The sequence below is a fragment of the Seriola lalandi genome, unplaced genomic scaffold (genome assembly GCF_002814215.2).
Source record: "Seriola lalandi dorsalis isolate HSWRI2012SDOR001 ecotype SW California unplaced genomic scaffold, Sedor1 jcf7180002054763, whole genome shotgun sequence".
Taxonomy (NCBI): Eukaryota; Metazoa; Chordata; class Actinopteri; order Carangiformes; family Carangidae; genus Seriola; species Seriola lalandi.
In genome coordinates this window covers 177773-197090 of record NW_019525316.1, presented here as the reverse complement: position 1 = coordinate 197090, position 19318 = coordinate 177773, and the positions used below count along the sequence as shown (strand labels likewise).

Here is a 19318-nt window from a genome sequence, read left to right as displayed (position 1 = left end):
AGGAGGCCTGAGACTTGAATAATGAGTTCATTCAAGTCTCATAAACCTATGATGAAGTGGGAGTGAAATACAAGCCCAGACACTTTTTAGATGCAGGTGTTTCAACATTAGCAGAGCAGGGAGGATTGTGTAAAACTGGGCTAACTGAAGAACTGCCTTCTTTAGGTCTGAACGAGGACCGATGAGTCCAAGTCTGAAACATTTCAGTGCAACTTTCAACTATTGGTCAGATTCAGAGAGAGTGAATTGTGCATGCATGTTTCTAGCTGTCATGTCATGTTGGAGACCTTCTTCAGAGACACGTCCCAGCAGTATTATAGCTTGTCTGTCAGTAGTTTAATTTCTCTCTGAGGCAACAGAAACAAACTAGAGGCTTCACTGGTGCATTGACGAGTCAGTTACTGTCATCATTAGTTGGCTCTGTGAGCTCTACAGGAACCCAGAGTAGGATAGTTACATTGACACAAGTCAATCTGTAACACTTTTCCTCATATGCACTTACATTTAGAGATATATTTTTCCTGCTTTGTAGTATTGAATGAATATATAGATTGTAGATGTGGATGCTTTTTTCTTTACACTGTATCTTAGCTGCTGTACGGGGGTACAAAGCATTGGTTTTGCAGACAGAGATTTTTATATAATAGACAGCTTTGTAGCACTGCATCATTCTCACTATATTCTCACAAAGAATGTACAATGACTTGTGTGAGCAGTGTTGCTGTGTATGTTATGTAAGCAGATGCATCAAAACCTACCACACACATTTTTGTGTACCAGCTCACTGACAAACAGGAAGCTATTTTGCAAAACCTGGTGACTAGTAATCATTAATCCTACAAACCACAATTTTCTGCAGAAATGATCTGTCAAAGAGCTGAAACGAAGGTCAACTCAAACTAAAGACTTTCTAAAGACTGCTCAGTCCCACACAGCTTTTCAGAAACAAACAGGACACAGAAAAGTGAAAACTAAGGGAAGATGTGTTCAAGCCATTTCCTGTCTGAACTGCAAACTAAAAGGTAAAAGGCAAAAAGTAAAAGTTCCCATTTTCTTGAACTTTGCTTTGCAGGAGTTAGTCTGATCCAACCTCTACTAACAGTAATATGAGAACGTCTATACAGCATTGTATGTGCAGGTGCAGCATCATCATCACAGTCCATTTGATATCTTTTTTTTTTTTACTACGATACTGCTTATTAAGTTGAAGAAAAAAAAACTTTTCCCCAAATCATTTAAAAGTAAATGAACAGCAGTATAATCTTAGTACATCAGAGCCCCTGATCATTATTTATTTAAGCAAGTGCAGGAATAATGTTAATCTCTGTAGTTTTTTAAGAGCTTGACTTGATTCTGACTTTTATGTTTTTGCATCAATGTTTACAGACATTGTCACTTTAAATGATCAATTTACAGTATGAAAACACTGAGCTGTCACTTGCTGCCAGTCCTTGTATCAACAGCTCAGTTACTCTATTCAAAGTAAAATAAAACAACTGTCAGTTCAGTCTATCTAAACATAAAGCAACCTGCTATTGAGGCGACTGTGTGTCTGCCAGGGGCATCACACCGTGACAGATTTACAGTAGGTTTTATATACCTTCATTGGTAAATAGGAGAGCTCCCCACTCATTAGATAAAGTCTCTGTTTTCAGCAGCTGTACTTCACCCAGAGGCATGAGTATGTCTAGTAAATCAAAAATAGTTACTGAGTTGGGCAGGGTGAGAGCAGCAGACATTTACTGGTCCTGTACTGTGCTCAAATAAAAAGGTAATTGCACAAAGAAATTACACGCATACATGAAAACAATACTGTGCACAAAATGACACAATAAACATGCTTGAGACAGCACTGTATTTCAATTTATATTTGTTACATAATTAAGTTTTGGTAAAAAAAAAAACAAACAATCCAGAAAAGATTTAGTACAGATCATATACAAATCCATTTTCTATTCAGTAAGATGCTAATCATATCTCACTGAAACCAGTTCCTTTAAATTATAATATAAACACAACATTTTACACATCATTGTGTAGCAGCAAGAGGAAACAATTCAGTGACCAATTTGCAGACAACAAATATTTACCAGTTAAATCAGGCAATGCAATGTTGTTCTTAATTCCTCTGTGTCTGTTTCAAACCTCTAGAAATCTACTGTGAGCGTTTTCAGTGACTACTGTGTTTACACTGTTTATAGCCTATGACATCTGCAAGCTGTTGTGTCTCATTTCAAAAGCTGAAATATACATACATACATACATAAATATAGTCTCTCCTTAGCAAGAAAATATATTCAAATTTAATTTCAATGAGGGAATCTAAACTGAGGGTTGTTGTTGTGACAATTTCAAACAGTGTACTTGTCCTCTCCTTGCCTCTGTGCTTTGTGGTAGTGGGTGTAGCTGGCATACAGGTCATTGAACACCTCTCTGACTCCCATCTGCAGTCCAGCCGTCAGAAACTTGATATCCTGCTCCATACACAGGTCCAGAATCTGATAGATCCCCTCAGTTAGATGCTGCTTAATGTCCGGTCGCAGAGTAACCTGGAGACGAGAATAAGAGCGAAGTTATGAAAAAAGATAAAAAAGCTCAGGAGACAATAAGAGAAAAGACAGCAGACTCAAATATGACAAAAGGAAATCAGAAAAATCTCATATCTTTGTCATATCTTTGTTTTACTAGTTGATCCTTCCTCTCTCTCTCTCTCTCTCTGTGTCTCTCACACAGACACACAGACACACACACAGACACACACACAGACACACACACACACACACACACACACTAATATGATCATCTTTTCCCCTTTCTTACTAAATTAATGGAAACATCGTAGTGTACGTGGCAAAATGCTACAGCCTGAGGCAAACCTGTCAAATCAAAAACTATGTGCCAGAATAGTTGAATATTCACTTTTCAGGTCTTATATTGAACTTCATAACTAGAGGGGCATCAAAGGACAAACATCATCATGTGTCCTGGCAACGTATATGTTACAAAGGGATGATTCTGACAGTTATTCCTGTTTGGAACATGAACAGCAAATATTCAAAGAGGCAAATGTAATTAAGGGTCAGTTATGAATAAATGGTCCATGAACCTGGATTTAAACCCCCAGGGGCATCAGTGAAAAGAACGTCCTAAAGGGGAATCAATAAAATATCGTTGTTGTTTTTGTTCCTATTTTCAGCTTTCTGTACCTATAATGTGATATAATGTAATTCATTTGATATAGTGTGATTTAACGTAGGTATTCCACTTTGCTCTTATTCCATTTGTTTGACTGAAATATATTTTATAGTAATAAGCATCATCTGCTACTGCTGCTCTGAACTGAACTGAAAACTAAAACGGACGATGGAAATTTAAAACTATCCTGAGGTTCAGGTCTGAAACTCAATACAGAACTTTGACCCAGTCTACGTTCACTAATACTGTTGCAGAGGACTGTCTAGTCCTGTGAAGACTGGGAGCTACACACACACTTCACATCTACTTGTGTGATAAAAGTAGAGCAGCGCTCAGACAGCTAAACAACCAGCAAGGCTCTCTGTCTTTCTCCAAAAACACACAAATACACACACCCACACTAACAAGTCAAAAAACAGCCTTTGTAAACAGTGAACTCTCTAAAACAAACCAGCAGCATATGCAATAGTGTCTGGTTATTCATCCCAGTTACATTATCTCCCCACAGGTATTCAGGTTTTACACCATGACCTGATGACATCAGACCTCTCCAGGTCTTTGGATATTCATCATGACAAAGAGTGACAAGACGATGGCTGCTCTGCACTGCTCACCGTACCTCTTAGTAATTAGATAAAAACTCACTCACCTAATTACAGGCTTCCCATTATAAATACTATCCAATCAAATGTCACATGGAGCAGCAGAGGGCCACAGTTACAGTTAGTGGTACACTGATTGTTCTGATACCTGGATGCAGTGATACCCAAAGAGAACAGGAGCCCAGTGGTAGCACATAGGCAAAGTTATGTTTATCTCTGTGTCTCAGTTGTGTGGTTGAGGTCATGCCAGCGCTCCGTGCTCTCTGGAATCTAATGAGTCACTGTCCTCTTTCACGTTGGGTCTTTGCACTAGCTTTAAACACTTTTATTGTTACACAAAGTACACTGTTAAATGTTGCTTTGCAAAAGTGCACATACAATATATATTGGTAACACACTGTACATGAACTCGTCTGTGGTATAACGCCACTGCCTGTTATGATGCAGTTCTTGGTTATACACTGCATTACCTTACTGCAATTCTTTATTCCTAATACTTTGCTCATTGCTGCTTTATAGTATTTGGTTCCATACCTGTATATTTCTGTTTCTCTACATTGTAATGTCTGTCTACTCTGTGCAAGCAAAACATATTGCATTTCCTCTCGTGCTCTTCTCTCTCTGTCTCACCTTTGTTTTACTCTTGAAAATCAATTTTTGTGTTTTTTTCTTACCTATAATGTGGATCTAAGGATGAAAGGTGTCATATGTTGAACTAACTGTAAAGCTCTCAAAGAAAATCTTGTGACTTTGGTCTGTATATGGTAAGTAAACGAGATCTACTGTGTCTGCCAACTTATATCACATTTGGATAGAAGATCATATACACATCACCAATATTTTCCTAATATACAACCTTTAACCTTATTGAAGGCTCTCTCACCTGTACCTGTGGTAAACATCTGCATCTGGACTTATGACATCTATTTAATTCAAATTAAATAATAAATATATATAAATAAATAATAAAGATATTCAATTAAATCTCCATTTAAATGGGAAGTGTACAGATTTTGCACCTCAGAGTCTGTTTACAAGTCTGCAGAGAAATAAGTTGTATGGGGGCGTCGTGTGGCGTAGTGGTCTAAGCAGGCGCCCCATGTGTAGAGGCTACAGTCCTCGCTGCAGTTGGCCCCGGTTCGAGTTCCGCATCGGACGGCCCTTTACTGCATGTCATTCCCCCTCTCTCTGCCTCCCCATTTCCTGTCTCTCTACTGTGTGCTATCAAATATAGGCATAAAAAAAAAAAAGCCCCCCCAAAAAAATATATTAAGAAATAAGTTGTATGACTCCAGACTGAGCTGCGTGAAATTTAATGAATTACCTCAAGTGACATAACCTGGGTCAGCGTCGGTTGTGGCTGAAGACTACAAGTTTGACAATGAAAATCTGAGGATGTGGAGGTAGAAAGGAGTGATTTTACCAGACCTTTGTAGCCTGCTCCTCATCTCTGCTTGAGGCAACATTTACCTGGTATTTGTATAACACACCCAAATCTTTGAATTGTCAAAGTGCACTGTGAGTAATGTAGGCACCAGACTTGTTTGTAATGTTTGTAATAAAAGCAACAATATATCTGGTTCTTCTGCATTCATTTTGATGCGTTTTTGTCCATAGTGAGTCCGACAATGTTACAGAAGTGCAAGGCTAAATCAGTAGAGCACTAAATTACTAATGTTTTCAATAGAACTGTAATATTAATATTGTTTATAATATTAAGACAAGTGGCCAAATGCACAAACTCAACCTGCATAATAACATGACTTTTCTAACTGCTGCTCCACTAATAACACCTGGCTGCTGCATGGAAAGTTCAGTTCAGGCTGAGAGCCATTAGAAGCAGTTCTGACACAGAGACGGCTAAATTACCCCTGACTTGCAAAGAGGTCGATCTCTTTGAAATGCCTGAGTAAAAGCACAACATAAAATCAATTTTAGGATTATTAGATGACTCACACAGAGCTCAAAGAATCTCTAACACCTCTTCTGCATTCTGCCTGTCTGCCTGTCTGTCTGCCTGCCTGTCTGTCTGTCTACTTTCATGTCTCCCCCTCAATGTGTAACTCTGCTGGAAACTGCTGAGTCAGGTTGGCGTCATGTTAAATACAGTCTGGTAGAAGAGAGGAACCGCACTCACAAACCAGACGTGAGTCACTTCTCTGAGGGAACATCCAGCCTAAAGCTTCATTCCAGCACATTGACTTACAGTAATCCTGGACCTGTTCACTGAGATTTGTGAACATTTACAATCTGGCCAGTGGAAATACTTCACATCTCTGCTTCTGAGCGTCAGCGTCCCCGTCACTCTGCTCGGCTCAATCTCTCCAGCTCAGCACGCACCACCAGACAAACAGGGCTGGATCAAAGGATCAGCTGAGATCCTGCTGCCTCATTCATACATGTTATGTGTGTGTGTGTGTGTGTGTGTGTGTGTGTTTGTCTGTCACTCACAGCTGTAGAAAATCACAGGGTATAGCAGATGTGTTTGGAAGAGGAACTGAGCTGTATGATACCATGACTGTGTGTGTGTGTGTGTGTGTGTGTGTGTGTGTGTGTGTGTGTGTACCTTCTGAAGCTCTGTGACGTACTGAGCCACGATGAAGGCCGACAGCGTGGTGAAGTTCTCAGCTGTAGCAGCAATGTGAGAGTACATCCTCTCTATCAGTCTGGAGCACTGGAGATACACGTCACAACCTGGACCTTGAAAAACAAGAGACTGATGTCAATTCATTCACTTGTTTATATGGAGCAAATACACTTCCTGTTTAGACAGTCCAGCTGCGACTTATTGTTTTTGGTGCAGTTTTACCTAGGTTTAGTTTACCGTAGGAGGCATGGAAACTCTCCCTCCCTGCCCTGTAGGCTGCTTCAGGTCCACTACCTGTTGTGCTTTCACGCTGCCCCAGTTTCACTAACAATGTTGCTATGCAATACTTTAATTGCCCTATTAAGACTTAAATGTTTAAGCCAAGATACTAAATGATACATGACTTCAAGTACAGCAATAACTGAATGCAAATTCAAAATTAAGGATATTTCTACAACATGCTGATACAGCACTCTTGTTGGCATGTCTCTATGGTGATTAAGCAGAGACTTCTACAACAGATGTCAGAAGTTTACAGTGGATTTACATTAGAAAATTAATCAAGATTATGAAAACTCCCTGTCTTAATATTTCTCCATTTCTGGGAGGCCGCTGCTGAGTAAACATCAGACACTGCCAACAGTGTTGAAATGTGACTGGGCATGACACAGAGTCGCTGTCAGTTCCAGGAACAGGTAAAAAGGTGGGGAGATGAATCTCCTCTTTTAAATTTAATACAGCATTAAACTGACTTTAAAGTCAATTCAAATGAATTTTTTGCTAATCTTCTGAGTAATCTGAGTATGTTAGTGGTTTATTAACGAATCTCTTGACATGTTGGCAATATTAGATGACTTTTATAATCTTTATTACTTTCTGTAACTACGGCGTTTCATAATGCACCCTTAAGTGAAACCCCTTAAATCATACAATTATTCACAAAGACAAAATTAGAGCGTCCCCTTCCGAGCCTGTAGGTGTTACCTTTGTCACTGTCTCCTCTCTGCCGACCCTCCTGCATGATGGATGCCACCAGACGGTAGAAGACATTTAAAAAGGATGGAGCTGCATTCAACATCACCTGGACGGGGAGGGGGAGAGAGAGAGAGAGACAGAGAGGGAGGGAGAGAGAGAGAGAGAGAGAGAGAGAGAGAGAGAGAGAGAGAAAGAGAGTAGATGTCACACTATATGTACAGTGGGGTCCAAAAGTCTGAGAACACTGTCCCACTCAAGTGAATCAGGAAGTAGAACTAATATTGCTTATTGCAGATTGGACTGTCATAATGTTGGCAGCTTGGAGTAGCTCTTTCAGTAAAATAAAGTGAAACTTCAAGAACTGCTCAAAGGCATAAAGACCACTTGTTTTAAAAGCAAAGTGGAGAGGCTTCACAGTGTATTCCTTCCTATTCACTGCTCTGACACAGTAGATTTTCTCATGAATCCCACTCAACTCGACAAACTGATGGTTCCGTCAAATAGTAGTTCACGCCCTCAGACTTTTGACTGTTTAAATAAGTCTGGTTGAATTACAGGGAGATGTGTAGAAAATGGTGCAAAACACAAGCAGAACATTCCCACTTACTGTAATGGTACAGTCAAAGAACATGATGTCTTGGGTTTAAGTATTTCACTTTGCAACAAACAGAGAGAATTATACATGTGATACTGCCACAGACTGTAGTACAAAGTTTTTTCTCAAAGTTTAAAGAAATTTAAAGAGGAAATTAAAAGTTTTAGGGTGTTAGAGACTGAACAGAGACATTTTATTTGGAAATTTCAAACAAAGCAATCCTGCAATATCCATCTATTACATTATTTCCACTGCTCCTGCCATAAACTCACAGTTCAGTAAATGACTGAGGTAGAAGTTGGATTCCCACAAGAGCTACGTTTGCATTTCTGTCCATACTTCTCCCTCTACTCAAGGCCTACAGTGGGTAGAGGGAGGGGGAATATAAAACAGAGGGGGATGATGTCACCAGCTCTGGTTGGAGCTCAGTAATGGTTTCCATCGTCTTAAACCCGCACCATGCCAACCTATGCTGCATGCCAGCTCCCTACCTCTACTCTCCACCTCTGTCCCTCCCTCGTCTCTGTCCTATCACACCTCCTCTCTCCACTTCACTCCCTCTCTTATCTACATTGTCCTGAGCCTTTCCTCGCATATCACATTCCTATCACATCTTACTCCTTTGTTCTTTATCTCCTGCTTTTTCTCTCATCTCTTCATCACTTATTTTTATTTCCCTCTCTTTCTGTATAAATGTAGTGTCCTTTCGTTCTCTTTGTACCTCTCCTCTTGGTTTTACCTCCCCCCTCCCTCTCTGGAGCTCTCCTTTACTACTGTCTTTTGTCCTCACAAACATCTGATATCGGTTAGCTGGTTCTTGACCTGTTTTATTCAATACAGCTGCCCTGTTTCAGTCGCACTCTGTCACTGTTTCTGAACAAAAAATACTATCACATTTTAGAGTGTGAGAAACTGAAAGATTATCACATTAACACCAGTACAACAAAAGACCATGTGTGGGTTGGAATGTAAATTCCCTTTAAAAAGTTTTACATTTTATAAATAAATCTTAGTTTTTTTACATTTTGGGGGCAATGTAAAACACTATGAGTTAAAGCTGAAAAAGTGGATGTTATGAGGTTTTCGTGCAGCTGCAGCACGACTGGTGAGCTGCAATATCCTCTGTTTAAAGCGACATTCCTCTGGGACATCTTGTGGACTCAGCAGCGCAGTTTAAGGCACATACCGCATTTTTGTTGGGGGGTGGGGGTGGGGGGGCAATGTACTCTCAGATTCTTCATCAACAAAAATTAAAAAACAAAAAAACAAATGCATACGACTATAATTAAAATGAAATTAGTTATCATGCTTTCCATAATAATGTTGGTATACCAAGACAGAGCCAAACAAATTGCTGTTATAATGCACAAATTAAATATTTACCTGTAATTAAGACCTAATACTTTTTAATAAATATAATTTTATATAACAATGTTTGACAGAAATGTAAAACTACCATTTCCTACGTCAACAATTAACATTTGAAGTCAACAATCAATGTTTTATTTCTATTTTAACTACAAAGGCTTCTTTAGGAGACTGTAAATAAAAACAGCTAAATTATTTTTTCCCCCAAAAATGCAAAGGGTACTTCTTTCAGCCCTGATTAGTGTCTGCAGTCTTCTTCCCAACCTGCATACTGCCCCAACAACCTCCACAGTGAAGGGGGCGTGGCTTTACGTTGACTGAAAGGCAAATTCCAGGTGAAAAAAAAGTCCACAAATCACTTGCTACACCTTGCAAAACCTGTGACAACATGATAATACCTGAAGACAACTCAGATCTCACAGTATGAAATGACATGCACTTCAAGACTATTAAAGACCGGAGCTGGGTGATGGATCGATGTTATACTGATCTTGTGAAATGGGACTAAAGATATAATCTGGGGTTTAGGAGCGCTGGAGTTCATCAGTAGCTCAGTGTTGCTTCACAGTAAGAAGGTCCCGGGTACAAAAAAAGATTTTGTGTCTTCTAGCTGAGGGAAACAAACACTGAAGGCCTCTGCCCATCTGACCATCTTATCATATGTGTGCATCTTGTGGCACCTGCATCACAGATAAAGGTATTTAAAAAACAATTGTTTTCATTAATTGTGTCAGTTCAGTTCTAGATAAGTTCACATTGTTAAGACAATAGAGGGTTTAACATTTTCTGACTGCACAACTGTTTGGGCATACTCTACAGAGAGTGTACACTGTGTTGAAGCACTTCCTTTTTTGATTCAGCTACACATTTCCTCACTCACTCACTCACTCACTCACTCACTCACTCACTCACTCACTCACTCACTCACTCAGCTCAACCACACACCCATCTGCCTCTTCATACCTGAGGATGACACTGGATGATGGCAAACAGTGCCTCATGAACAGCCAGGAACGCTGACTGGTAGACGAGTGGGGTCAAGTGGTCAAGGGACACCGACTGCAGCGCCCCAAGCACCAAGATCACATGATGAGGGTTGGTGATGAGCCCCTCCCCCTGGCGCAGCAGAGATGTCATTGACATCACCGTAGGAACAGTAAAGGGAAGGGTCAGAGAGACGTCCTGACCAGACGATCTCACCAAGAACTGTTAACACAGAGACACAACACACGGAGCAAGTTAGAGTGACAAACACATTTAGACGACTATGAGAGCAAGTAGTTGCAAAAGTACACACACACAGACACACACACACACACACACAGACACAGACAGACACAGACACACACACACAGACAGACACACACACACACACAGACACAGACAAGGATTTCCTTCAAGTGTGCTAACTTTTTAAAGCTTTCTGGAAGTAATGAAACTGACAACCCCAACAGGACTTTTTCACAGCAGACATTTTGAGTTGTCACAGTATGAAAGACACAGCTGTTACAAATAAAATGAATGATGGCTCTGATCTATTCAAATGTCCCAGTAAGTTATGACAGTTTGACAGTGAGCCAGTGAGCACAATACCAGGACCCTGAAACCGAAGCAGCCACATGGAATTGAGTCATTATTGATTTTATCATCGATACCTGTGCTTTTCCAATTGTGACAGGTCACAATTTTTTGGATATTGCACTACTTTGCCTAAGTCAAAAAAAAAAGACACAATAGCTATTAAACAGCTTATTAAATAGCTATTAAAATCTGATAATTCTTTTACTTTTAGATGAGTCTTGTCTCACACGGTCTAAAGAGAAGAGTGTGAACGACAGAAATAAACGACAGATGACATATGGACATAGTGAGTGTGGGTAACAGAGGAAAAAGAACAGCATGGTTGGCATCTTAAAGTACTCTCACTGTGTATTTGCAGTATGGTTAAGCAGATTGCTGTGTTGTCTGTCTGCCCCACCCAGCAGGCCTGATGGAAAACACATTGACCAAAGGAGCCTCAATGGAAATTACAATGAACAGGCATTCCAGTGGAAGTTAGCAGACTGATTGTCGTTTGGCTGCTGAGTCCCTTGAGACAGCTGTCACATGAACTGTACTTCAAACACAATTATTACTGATGCCTGAAGAACAAACTGTAAAATACTCTCTGCATAGAGCGGCCCCTTCTTGTCTTAATATCACAGTGAAGGCTGATGCTGATATTTCCATGTTTTTTATTTAGATTATGAGTCTGACTACACATGAAAATAAACTTGTGAGGAACTAATGAGGAATGTCACACAGCAAGTGTCTTTTCATTCCATTTCTCTGACTGAGGCCTAAAACACAAAGCTGGTCAGCTACAAGTATTACCTGTATATCGTCATTCTAATGAAACTAGATATGTTAATTGGTGGTATGGTCTTTCTTTGTGAAAAGGGCATTTGGATAAACAACAACACACCTGCACTAACACAACACTGTTTATATCCTGTCAGCTTGGAAAGCAGCTCCTCCTGCCAGGTTGGAGGACAAACTACAATCATTAAATTTAGTTTCTTTCTCTTCCTTTAATATTGTTCCCATTCCTGGAGGTCAGATGTGGTCATTTTCAAAAACTTTAAACAATCAACATGAATATGGTCTGATAAAACTAGTTTAATACCAATTACAAAATTACCAGATTGGCACAAACAACTTCTAATCATAACAAACTTTTCTTCAGGGTCATGCGCAGATGAGCATGTGTGTGCACATATCTGAAAACACAGAACTGCCTTTTCCATCTGATGCCAATTGCTCTGTTACTTTTGTTTTGTTTTTATTTTTATATTTAATTTTTATTGTTGTTAATTAATTAATTAATTCTTAATGTGTTTTAATCTCAATTTGTGTAACTGTGTACGGTGTCCTTGAGTGCCAAGAAAGGCGCCTTTAAATAAAATGTATTATTATTATTATTATTATTATTATATCTGTCTATGAGTAGCATGTGTCTGTGTGTAATGCTCACTGAAGGTTTGTGATTGCTGCATATGACTTTGTGTGAGTTTGTATTTGAGCGTGTGTGTGTTTTTTCTCACCACCATAGCAGATATAATCTGCGGTGCAATGAGCCACAGAGCTTTAGAGCAGGACTCAGGTAACTGACAACGGCAGAGCAGTGTAATGATGGTTACTGCAGACAGCACCTCCTGGAGAACAGAACAATAGAGTGAGAACATTTGAACAAAGAAAAAGAGATTAGACAAAACTTTGACAGATTCCTTTTAAACATGAAACTAAAGTGTACAAGTTATCAGGAAAGATCTTGGCCTCACCCTGTAGTTTCCAGCTCTCAGCTTGCCAGCGTCCAGTCCTTCTCTGATTATCAAGAGCAGCAGGTTGAACTGACCTGTAGTACTTTTCTCCACCAGGTGGTGCAGTAGTTTCTGCACAGCTGGTTCCAGATTATTAAGCTCATTTGAAGACAGCCAAGGAGCTGTGGGCACAATAAGACATTTACATTCAGTATAATGCTGAGTAATATAATAAAACCCCATCAAGTCAAATCAGCCTCTGAGTCTGTGTGATAAAGAGGCAGGACACAGTAACAAAATATAATGCATTACAAGTACCTAAAAATAAGTGTGATGCTTAAAATGTTTATAATAATGTTTTGTCATTCTGCATTCACACTTAGCTGATGCCAGGTTTTTATGTGAAATAAGTGCTATGTGAGATTTTAGTTTTTTGTGAAACATCATGTCTCCTTTTAGAGAAATAGCATTTTTGTAGTTGTTAGAGATTTCTACACAAGCGCTTATTCTCTGAAACAGCAAGCATGGAATAAATGAAATACAATCAGTTGTAAACTTATGCCAGTATGTGCAGTATGCAGAGGACAATATCGGCTGATTGCACAGATGTTTGTTCATAATGCGTGTCCGTGTACCTGTCAGCAGTCTGTGCACATTCTCCAGTATCTGAATGTACAGCTCATCCAACTCCTTTGCTCCCTTCTCCTCCTCTCCTTGCTCCTTCGCTCTTCTTGTCCTCTCCACTGCTTTGTAGAAAGTTGACAGGAAGTGGAGAGAGGAAACCAGGAAGTCCATAGGCCTGGGGGCAGAGCTTATTTCTCTGAGGATCTGCTGGCAGAAGCCCTGATATAGGGTCATGTGATTCAGGGTGAGCTTGGTGCCATCCTCCTTGTTCTGGTCCTCCAATGACAGTGAGGACAGTTCACAGTGCAGCATGACAGTGACAACTTCTACTACAAAGGCTTGACCGAGGATGCTGGATGGCTGGATGGCTGCGTCGCTCAAAGTCTGGGGTCTTAGGACAGACTCAACGGCTGGTCCCAGTGAAGCAGTCGCTCTTGTGAGCATTTGGGTCAAGATTTGATCCACTGGTTTACTCCTTCCAAGGTTAGAGGTCATCGCCTGGGCGAAAGAAGAAAGCGATGCCAGCATAATATGAACAGGCAAAATGGATGCTCCTGGATCTGGTTTACTGGAAACAGCTGCTGAACTGGGTGCAACATTTTGCCTGCTTGCTGTTTCCTTACTGGTAAGAAAGGAGACAAACTGGTCCAGATTGAGTCGAACGCTGCTGTTTCTCATTATGATCAACTCGACCAAGGACCTGATGAAGTTCTGCACTGCTTTGATCAAATCCAGCCTATCAGGGCTGCATGTGCCTTGAAATCTTCCACTGCTGCTGTGCCACAGGAGAGAAGACGAAGCAGCCTGCAGCAGAGTACCTCCATGAATGAGCTTCAAAACACTTTTGAAGTTTCTACTCTCCACAAGACAAGTCAGGATCCTGAGCAGCTTCACCAAGAATACGGCATCATCTCCGGAGTCAGGACGATCCACAACCACCGGGCCTGCCTGACTGGAAGTGGAGGTGAGCATGAAGAAGAGGAGGAGAAAAATGGAGGCGAGATCCTCGGAGCTCATCCCATCTGGGTTTAGGTGTGTTAAGACTTGGATTAACTTCACCAGTTCCTTTGTCTGTGTGTCAGTCAGCGATACAAACACATCTCCAGTCTTAGAGGACACTAATATATCCTCAACTATGGTCTCTTTGTTCACCAGTTCTGACAGAGTCTGACTGGCATCACTTCCTTCCTCTTGAAACTTTGGGAGCGTAGCACAGACCTTGGGTGCGTGTGCCACCATGAGAACACCATGGATCCTATGTGTGAGGGAACAAACTGTGGCAGAGAAAAGTGAAGGCAACTCTGCAAGAATTGGGCTTTGGAGAAGCTGTGAAGATATGATGGAGACAGTCAGACAGCTGGGCGGCCGGTCCTTCCCTCCGTCTGTCTGTCTGCTGAGGAGTGAACTGACAAGAACATTTGCTATGCAGCCCACATCTTCTCCGCTCAGGTAGGGGGCAATCAAAGGCAGATTGGATGTGACAAGATGCCAGTGTGCTACAAGGTAGGAGCTGGCATTCACACTGCCTATCTGCCCGTCCCACCCCTGCTCTCCATCCAGACTCACTTCAAGCTTCAATTTAGCCAAAATGAACTGGGCTGCCCTGCTCAGCAGTGCTGCAGTCCTGGATTCACAGAGTGAGGTGCTATCTAACAAAACTTTCTTCATCTGCTGTAAAGTGAGGAGTTTGAGCAGCAAGCAGCTCATGGGGCTGCAGGAGGCAGAGGGATAGAGACATGCTGGTAAAACGTCACCAGATACAAGGCTCTCTATGTGGGTTAAAAATGGAGCATTAGAAAGAGCTTGGTCTTCAGTCTCACTTACAGCTGCCATCTGGGCTGAATCAAGGGATGTGTATTTACTACAGTGGATATCAAAAAGTGTGTCCACTTCCACCCAGGTGTACCTGAGGAGAAGAGTCGCCTCCTGGGACTTCTGTTGCCACACTACTCCTATTTTAGACTCTGAGACCTGCTCTGACTCTTTGTGGTCCAAATTCTTTTTGCCTTTCCATGGGGTCTTTTGAACTGGATTTGTTTTTACAGGTCTCTTCTTTTCTGTTGACAACAGCTGAAGTAGCTCCTTGATTACCTGCTGCATCTCCTCCATCAGGGCTCGACTCTGCCTGACTAAAGGAACAGGGGAAGCATTATCTAGAGTCTTCAGACTAAATAAAACAGCATGAAGGAGCTGGCTGAGGGAGAAGAGCTTCAGGGATGCATCTTGTCTCTCTTCGTCCCCCTTAACGTCTCCTTTCTCATCTCCTCCTCCATCAGTCTCCATCTTCTCTGCCTCTTGTTCTTCCTTCACCAGGTCTGGAAGTATATATCTCCTTATGCTCTCCAACACTAATGAGCAGATCTCTAGGCCCTGGGACGGTGGTGTGTCCAGAAGACAAGTCCTGAGGGAGGCAGAGACCCCCTCAGACAGCAGAGGAGGTCGGAGTTCGTCCAGAGCTGGCTGACAGATCACAGACAGGAGCTCAGAGAAGAGGCGAGGGAGTTGACGGAGCTTAGTGTAGGTCTGAAGGAGGCTGCACACCATGAGCTGTTGGAATAAAACATCTTATCAGTCAAAACTTCTCTCTTTTAAAGATTTTAGCATTTGAACTCTGTATTTACAATTACTTAATTCTTGGCTTGGGTTTTACTATTGACTTTTCATAACAATTATAAAATACAAACAAATATAATTTTATTACACTATAAAATTTTGGATGTACTGATGAAATCAAGACCTGTCTGGCCCGTTGCACTCGTGCTTCCATGCATTCAGAATTAACCCAGGCTGAAGATAAGAGCTGGTCCAGGTCTGGTTCAAGAATCAGATGGTTGAGACTCAACAGAACCTTCAAACAGCGGTACCATGCTGGGATACTGAAAGACAAGATACAAAAGTTTTACATCGTATAACCAAAAGACTGTTTCAATGAAAATTCCTGTCTTCAGTTATTTTGAACACAGACAATGAAAAGCACATCAGGAGGGGCGGTTTGTTACCTTGGCTGGGAGTGGTTGAAGAGCATTTGTCCAAGGGCTCTGTAAAAGTTGAGCTGGACCTCTCCATGTCGTATCCTGTCCGCAGCCACATTATAGATATCAGCTGACAGAGCCTGGCTTAGCAGCGACTCCACAGACAGCAGGGCCAGGCTCCAGCTCTCGGGGGAACAGAGGGAGGCCGGGGGAGACTTCTGCCCAGGGGACACAGAGACTGACTGGTCGGCTTTTGAAGGTGAGAGCGAGTGTCCATCAAGACCTAGATCCAAGGCTGGGACCAATCTGCTGAGAAAATAGAAACACAGCATCCTGCGTTCTTCCTCACTTTCTCCTCTTCCTTTTCCATAGCTTTCCAGAAAAAACTTAAACAGCAGAGACAATGTGTTGGACTTCACAGAGTAGAGTTGGCGTGGCTCACAGTAACCCTGAGAACTCAGTTTGGAAAGTATGGCACTGACTGGCTTCAAGGGACCTTTTGCCCCGCCCGGACCACGTTTCCCAGAGTCCTCTTTAGATGGAAGGAGCTCCTCCTTGTAGGAGGTCAGGTGCTCAGAGGGGAAGAGCGCAGACTGAAGGATGGAGTCTACCTTGACACGGACGTCTCTGCACAGCTGCTGGCGGAGATGCAAATGTGTCTGAGATGGAGCAAATTCCCCAGAAGTCAGCAGGTGTCTGAGTAGTACTAATGACTGGATCAGCTGGTTGGTTACCATAGTAAAGACTCTGTTAGGGTTGGCTTGTTGTCGCTGGACTGATAAATAACATGACAACACCTGAAGCAACACCTCAAACACATTAGATGAATGTAGGTTTTCATTTGGCTTGGAGGGGGATTTATTCGTATCTGACTCTGGGTGATCTGGGGGAGTGTCCAAAGTGTCCAAGTTGGTAGCAGGTTCATTTTGAAGAGACTCAGTCACCACCGGGTCTTGGCTTGTCATTAGGGCTTCTGTGAGCAATGGCTGCTGTAGCTCACAGCAGGCCAGAGAGCAGAGCTTGGCCAGCAGATCAACCATGAGCTCATACTTGGTGGTGAAGACAGATGAGAGCACAGGAGAAGAGAGAATGCCCTTACACACACTTAGTATGGTGGACATACACAACAGTGACTTGGATCCAACACGTGCACACTCCTGGAGGCGGTCAAGCAGCAGCTAGACACAAACACAGGAAAAAGGTGTCAGTGAAACCTTCATATTAAAATCAATACAACCTCTTTCTAAAGTATGAATGTGCTAGAGCCAGAGCATTATCCCATGAACAATCTCACCTGTGCCATGTTGAGCCTCAGGCTGAAGGTCTTGCCCTGCTTGAGAAGTGAGTGGAGCTTCAGGCTGTGAAGCAGGTCATCAAGGTAACACCACAGGCCTTCCAATACATTCTGAGAAAACTCCACCTTCTGATTGTACCAGCCTGTCAGAGCATGGGTGCACCAGTCCAACAGCACCTACAGTGGGAAAGGGACACAACAGATATTAATATGCTGCTTTTAAATTAATCTAATACAGGAAATTTTCTCAACTATCCCAGAATTGACACAGAGAATTTTGAACCGATGACAGAATGAATGAACAACAATTAGGAAGTGACAAGGACTTGACTTTACGTCCCTAAGGGTAAAATTGGCCACTACATCAGCACAGTGCAAGTAACATGCACTAACATAGACTGATCCAAACCCAAGTCTGTAAAGTACTTCTTGTAAACATCCTGAAGAAAATTACCACTACAACCCTGTACTAAAATTCTTTAAAAAATGTTATTTGGGAGGAAAAAGTGTAGGACACATAATATGTGCAGACAATGCTTTGATAATTGATATGTTGACAATGATCTTCATGGATCTTGATATTAGGTGTTAAATAAAACTATAGTAGTCACTTCTCACACTGAACATATATAACTATTTGGGGTTGCCAACATCACAACAACACAGCCACAGTAAAACAGGCAACAAAACAGGCATCCTCATCATTCTACGAAGACACAGGCATCTTGTGAGACAACTTCAGCTGATACCTGCTCCTTGTTGGGCAGTAGGCACTGTGAGGAGATCCAGGCAAAACGTGCCAGCTTCAGCTTGTCCTCCCACGGAGTCTGAGGACTCTTCAGTTTCAGATGGATACCTGAGTAGATGGCAGCCATCGCTGCAGCTGGTGTTACGGTTGCACAGGTCTGTGGGGACAGGAAGAATAACTGAATCTAGGCCGAACTGTAGGTATAGTTGTTTCGGATTTTATGCTGCCACTGCTGAATCTTTAGCCAACATCCATTTCAACAAGATACTGTTCACATTTATAAGCTCAGCAAAGACTCGTGCATGTGAAGTAGTCAATGAATTTTTCATCTTTGAGAGTTGCTCGTGCTCCTGTGCTAAAACAGACTTTCTATCTGTTTGTGTTTGTTTGACTCTCACAACATACTCGATTTTAACAGGCTGTCATGCTTTAAAGCTAACGACCCCTAGCTAGATAGCATGGTCTAGCTAACGTCAAAATAAGCTAATACTTGAACTGTTACTCGTCTGCACTCAAGCAAACCGCCCCTGGCCCTCAACTCCGCTTGTTTCATAATAGCTATGCATTCATGTCGATTTATTTTATTAGACTTACGACTTTTCAGTCTGCACGTGTCTCCTGTTTTCTGATTTGGACGAACTTTCAACTTTCACCCTGCCGGCCAGCCAAAAGCAATCGAGAGACAATCGCTATTATCATTCAAAGGTTGGTTCCCATATTGGCCAAATATTCGCTTTCCACTCCACCTCCACTCTTCACAGAGCATTGCAGAAGTTGTATCTAAGGATATTTTATGGGGTAATAAATTTAATGAATTACAAAATAAAATGAAAATAGGAAACATATGTAAACGCCGTTCGTCAAGAAAAGACTTTAGATCTCTTGTCACCACATTCTCAGGTGAATTTGTATGAACTGAATAAAATTTTTAAAAAAAATAGTGTTTTTTGTGTAAAAATTTAATGATGCATTTGTTTTGGGAACTCATTCACAAATTCTTAAGGCTGGGCCAAACCGCTCTGGGTTTGCTTGGTTACGCCTGGGAAAGTTTGCCTGTAT

General features: G+C 41.6%; 1 protein-coding gene across 1 annotated transcript; it reads right to left on the bottom strand.

The window, feature by feature from the left end:
- Positions 1-1841: 1841 nt before the first annotated feature.
- Positions 1842-18940, bottom strand: urb2 (URB2 ribosome biogenesis homolog). The gene is made up of 12 exons (XM_023424992.2): positions 18854-18940; positions 18261-18416; positions 17512-17688; positions 16245-17395; positions 15983-16121; positions 13257-15792; positions 12643-12803; positions 12406-12516; positions 10286-10528; positions 7369-7465; positions 6364-6497; positions 1842-2549 (listed from the first exon to the last, which is right to left on the bottom strand). Exons 2-12 carry the CDS (start codon positions 18384-18386, stop codon positions 2352-2354), a joined length of 5073 nt encoding a protein of 1690 aa, XP_023280760.1. The 5' UTR covers positions 18387-18416; positions 18854-18940; the 3' UTR covers positions 1842-2351.
- Between the last annotated feature and the right edge of the window lie 378 nt (positions 18941-19318).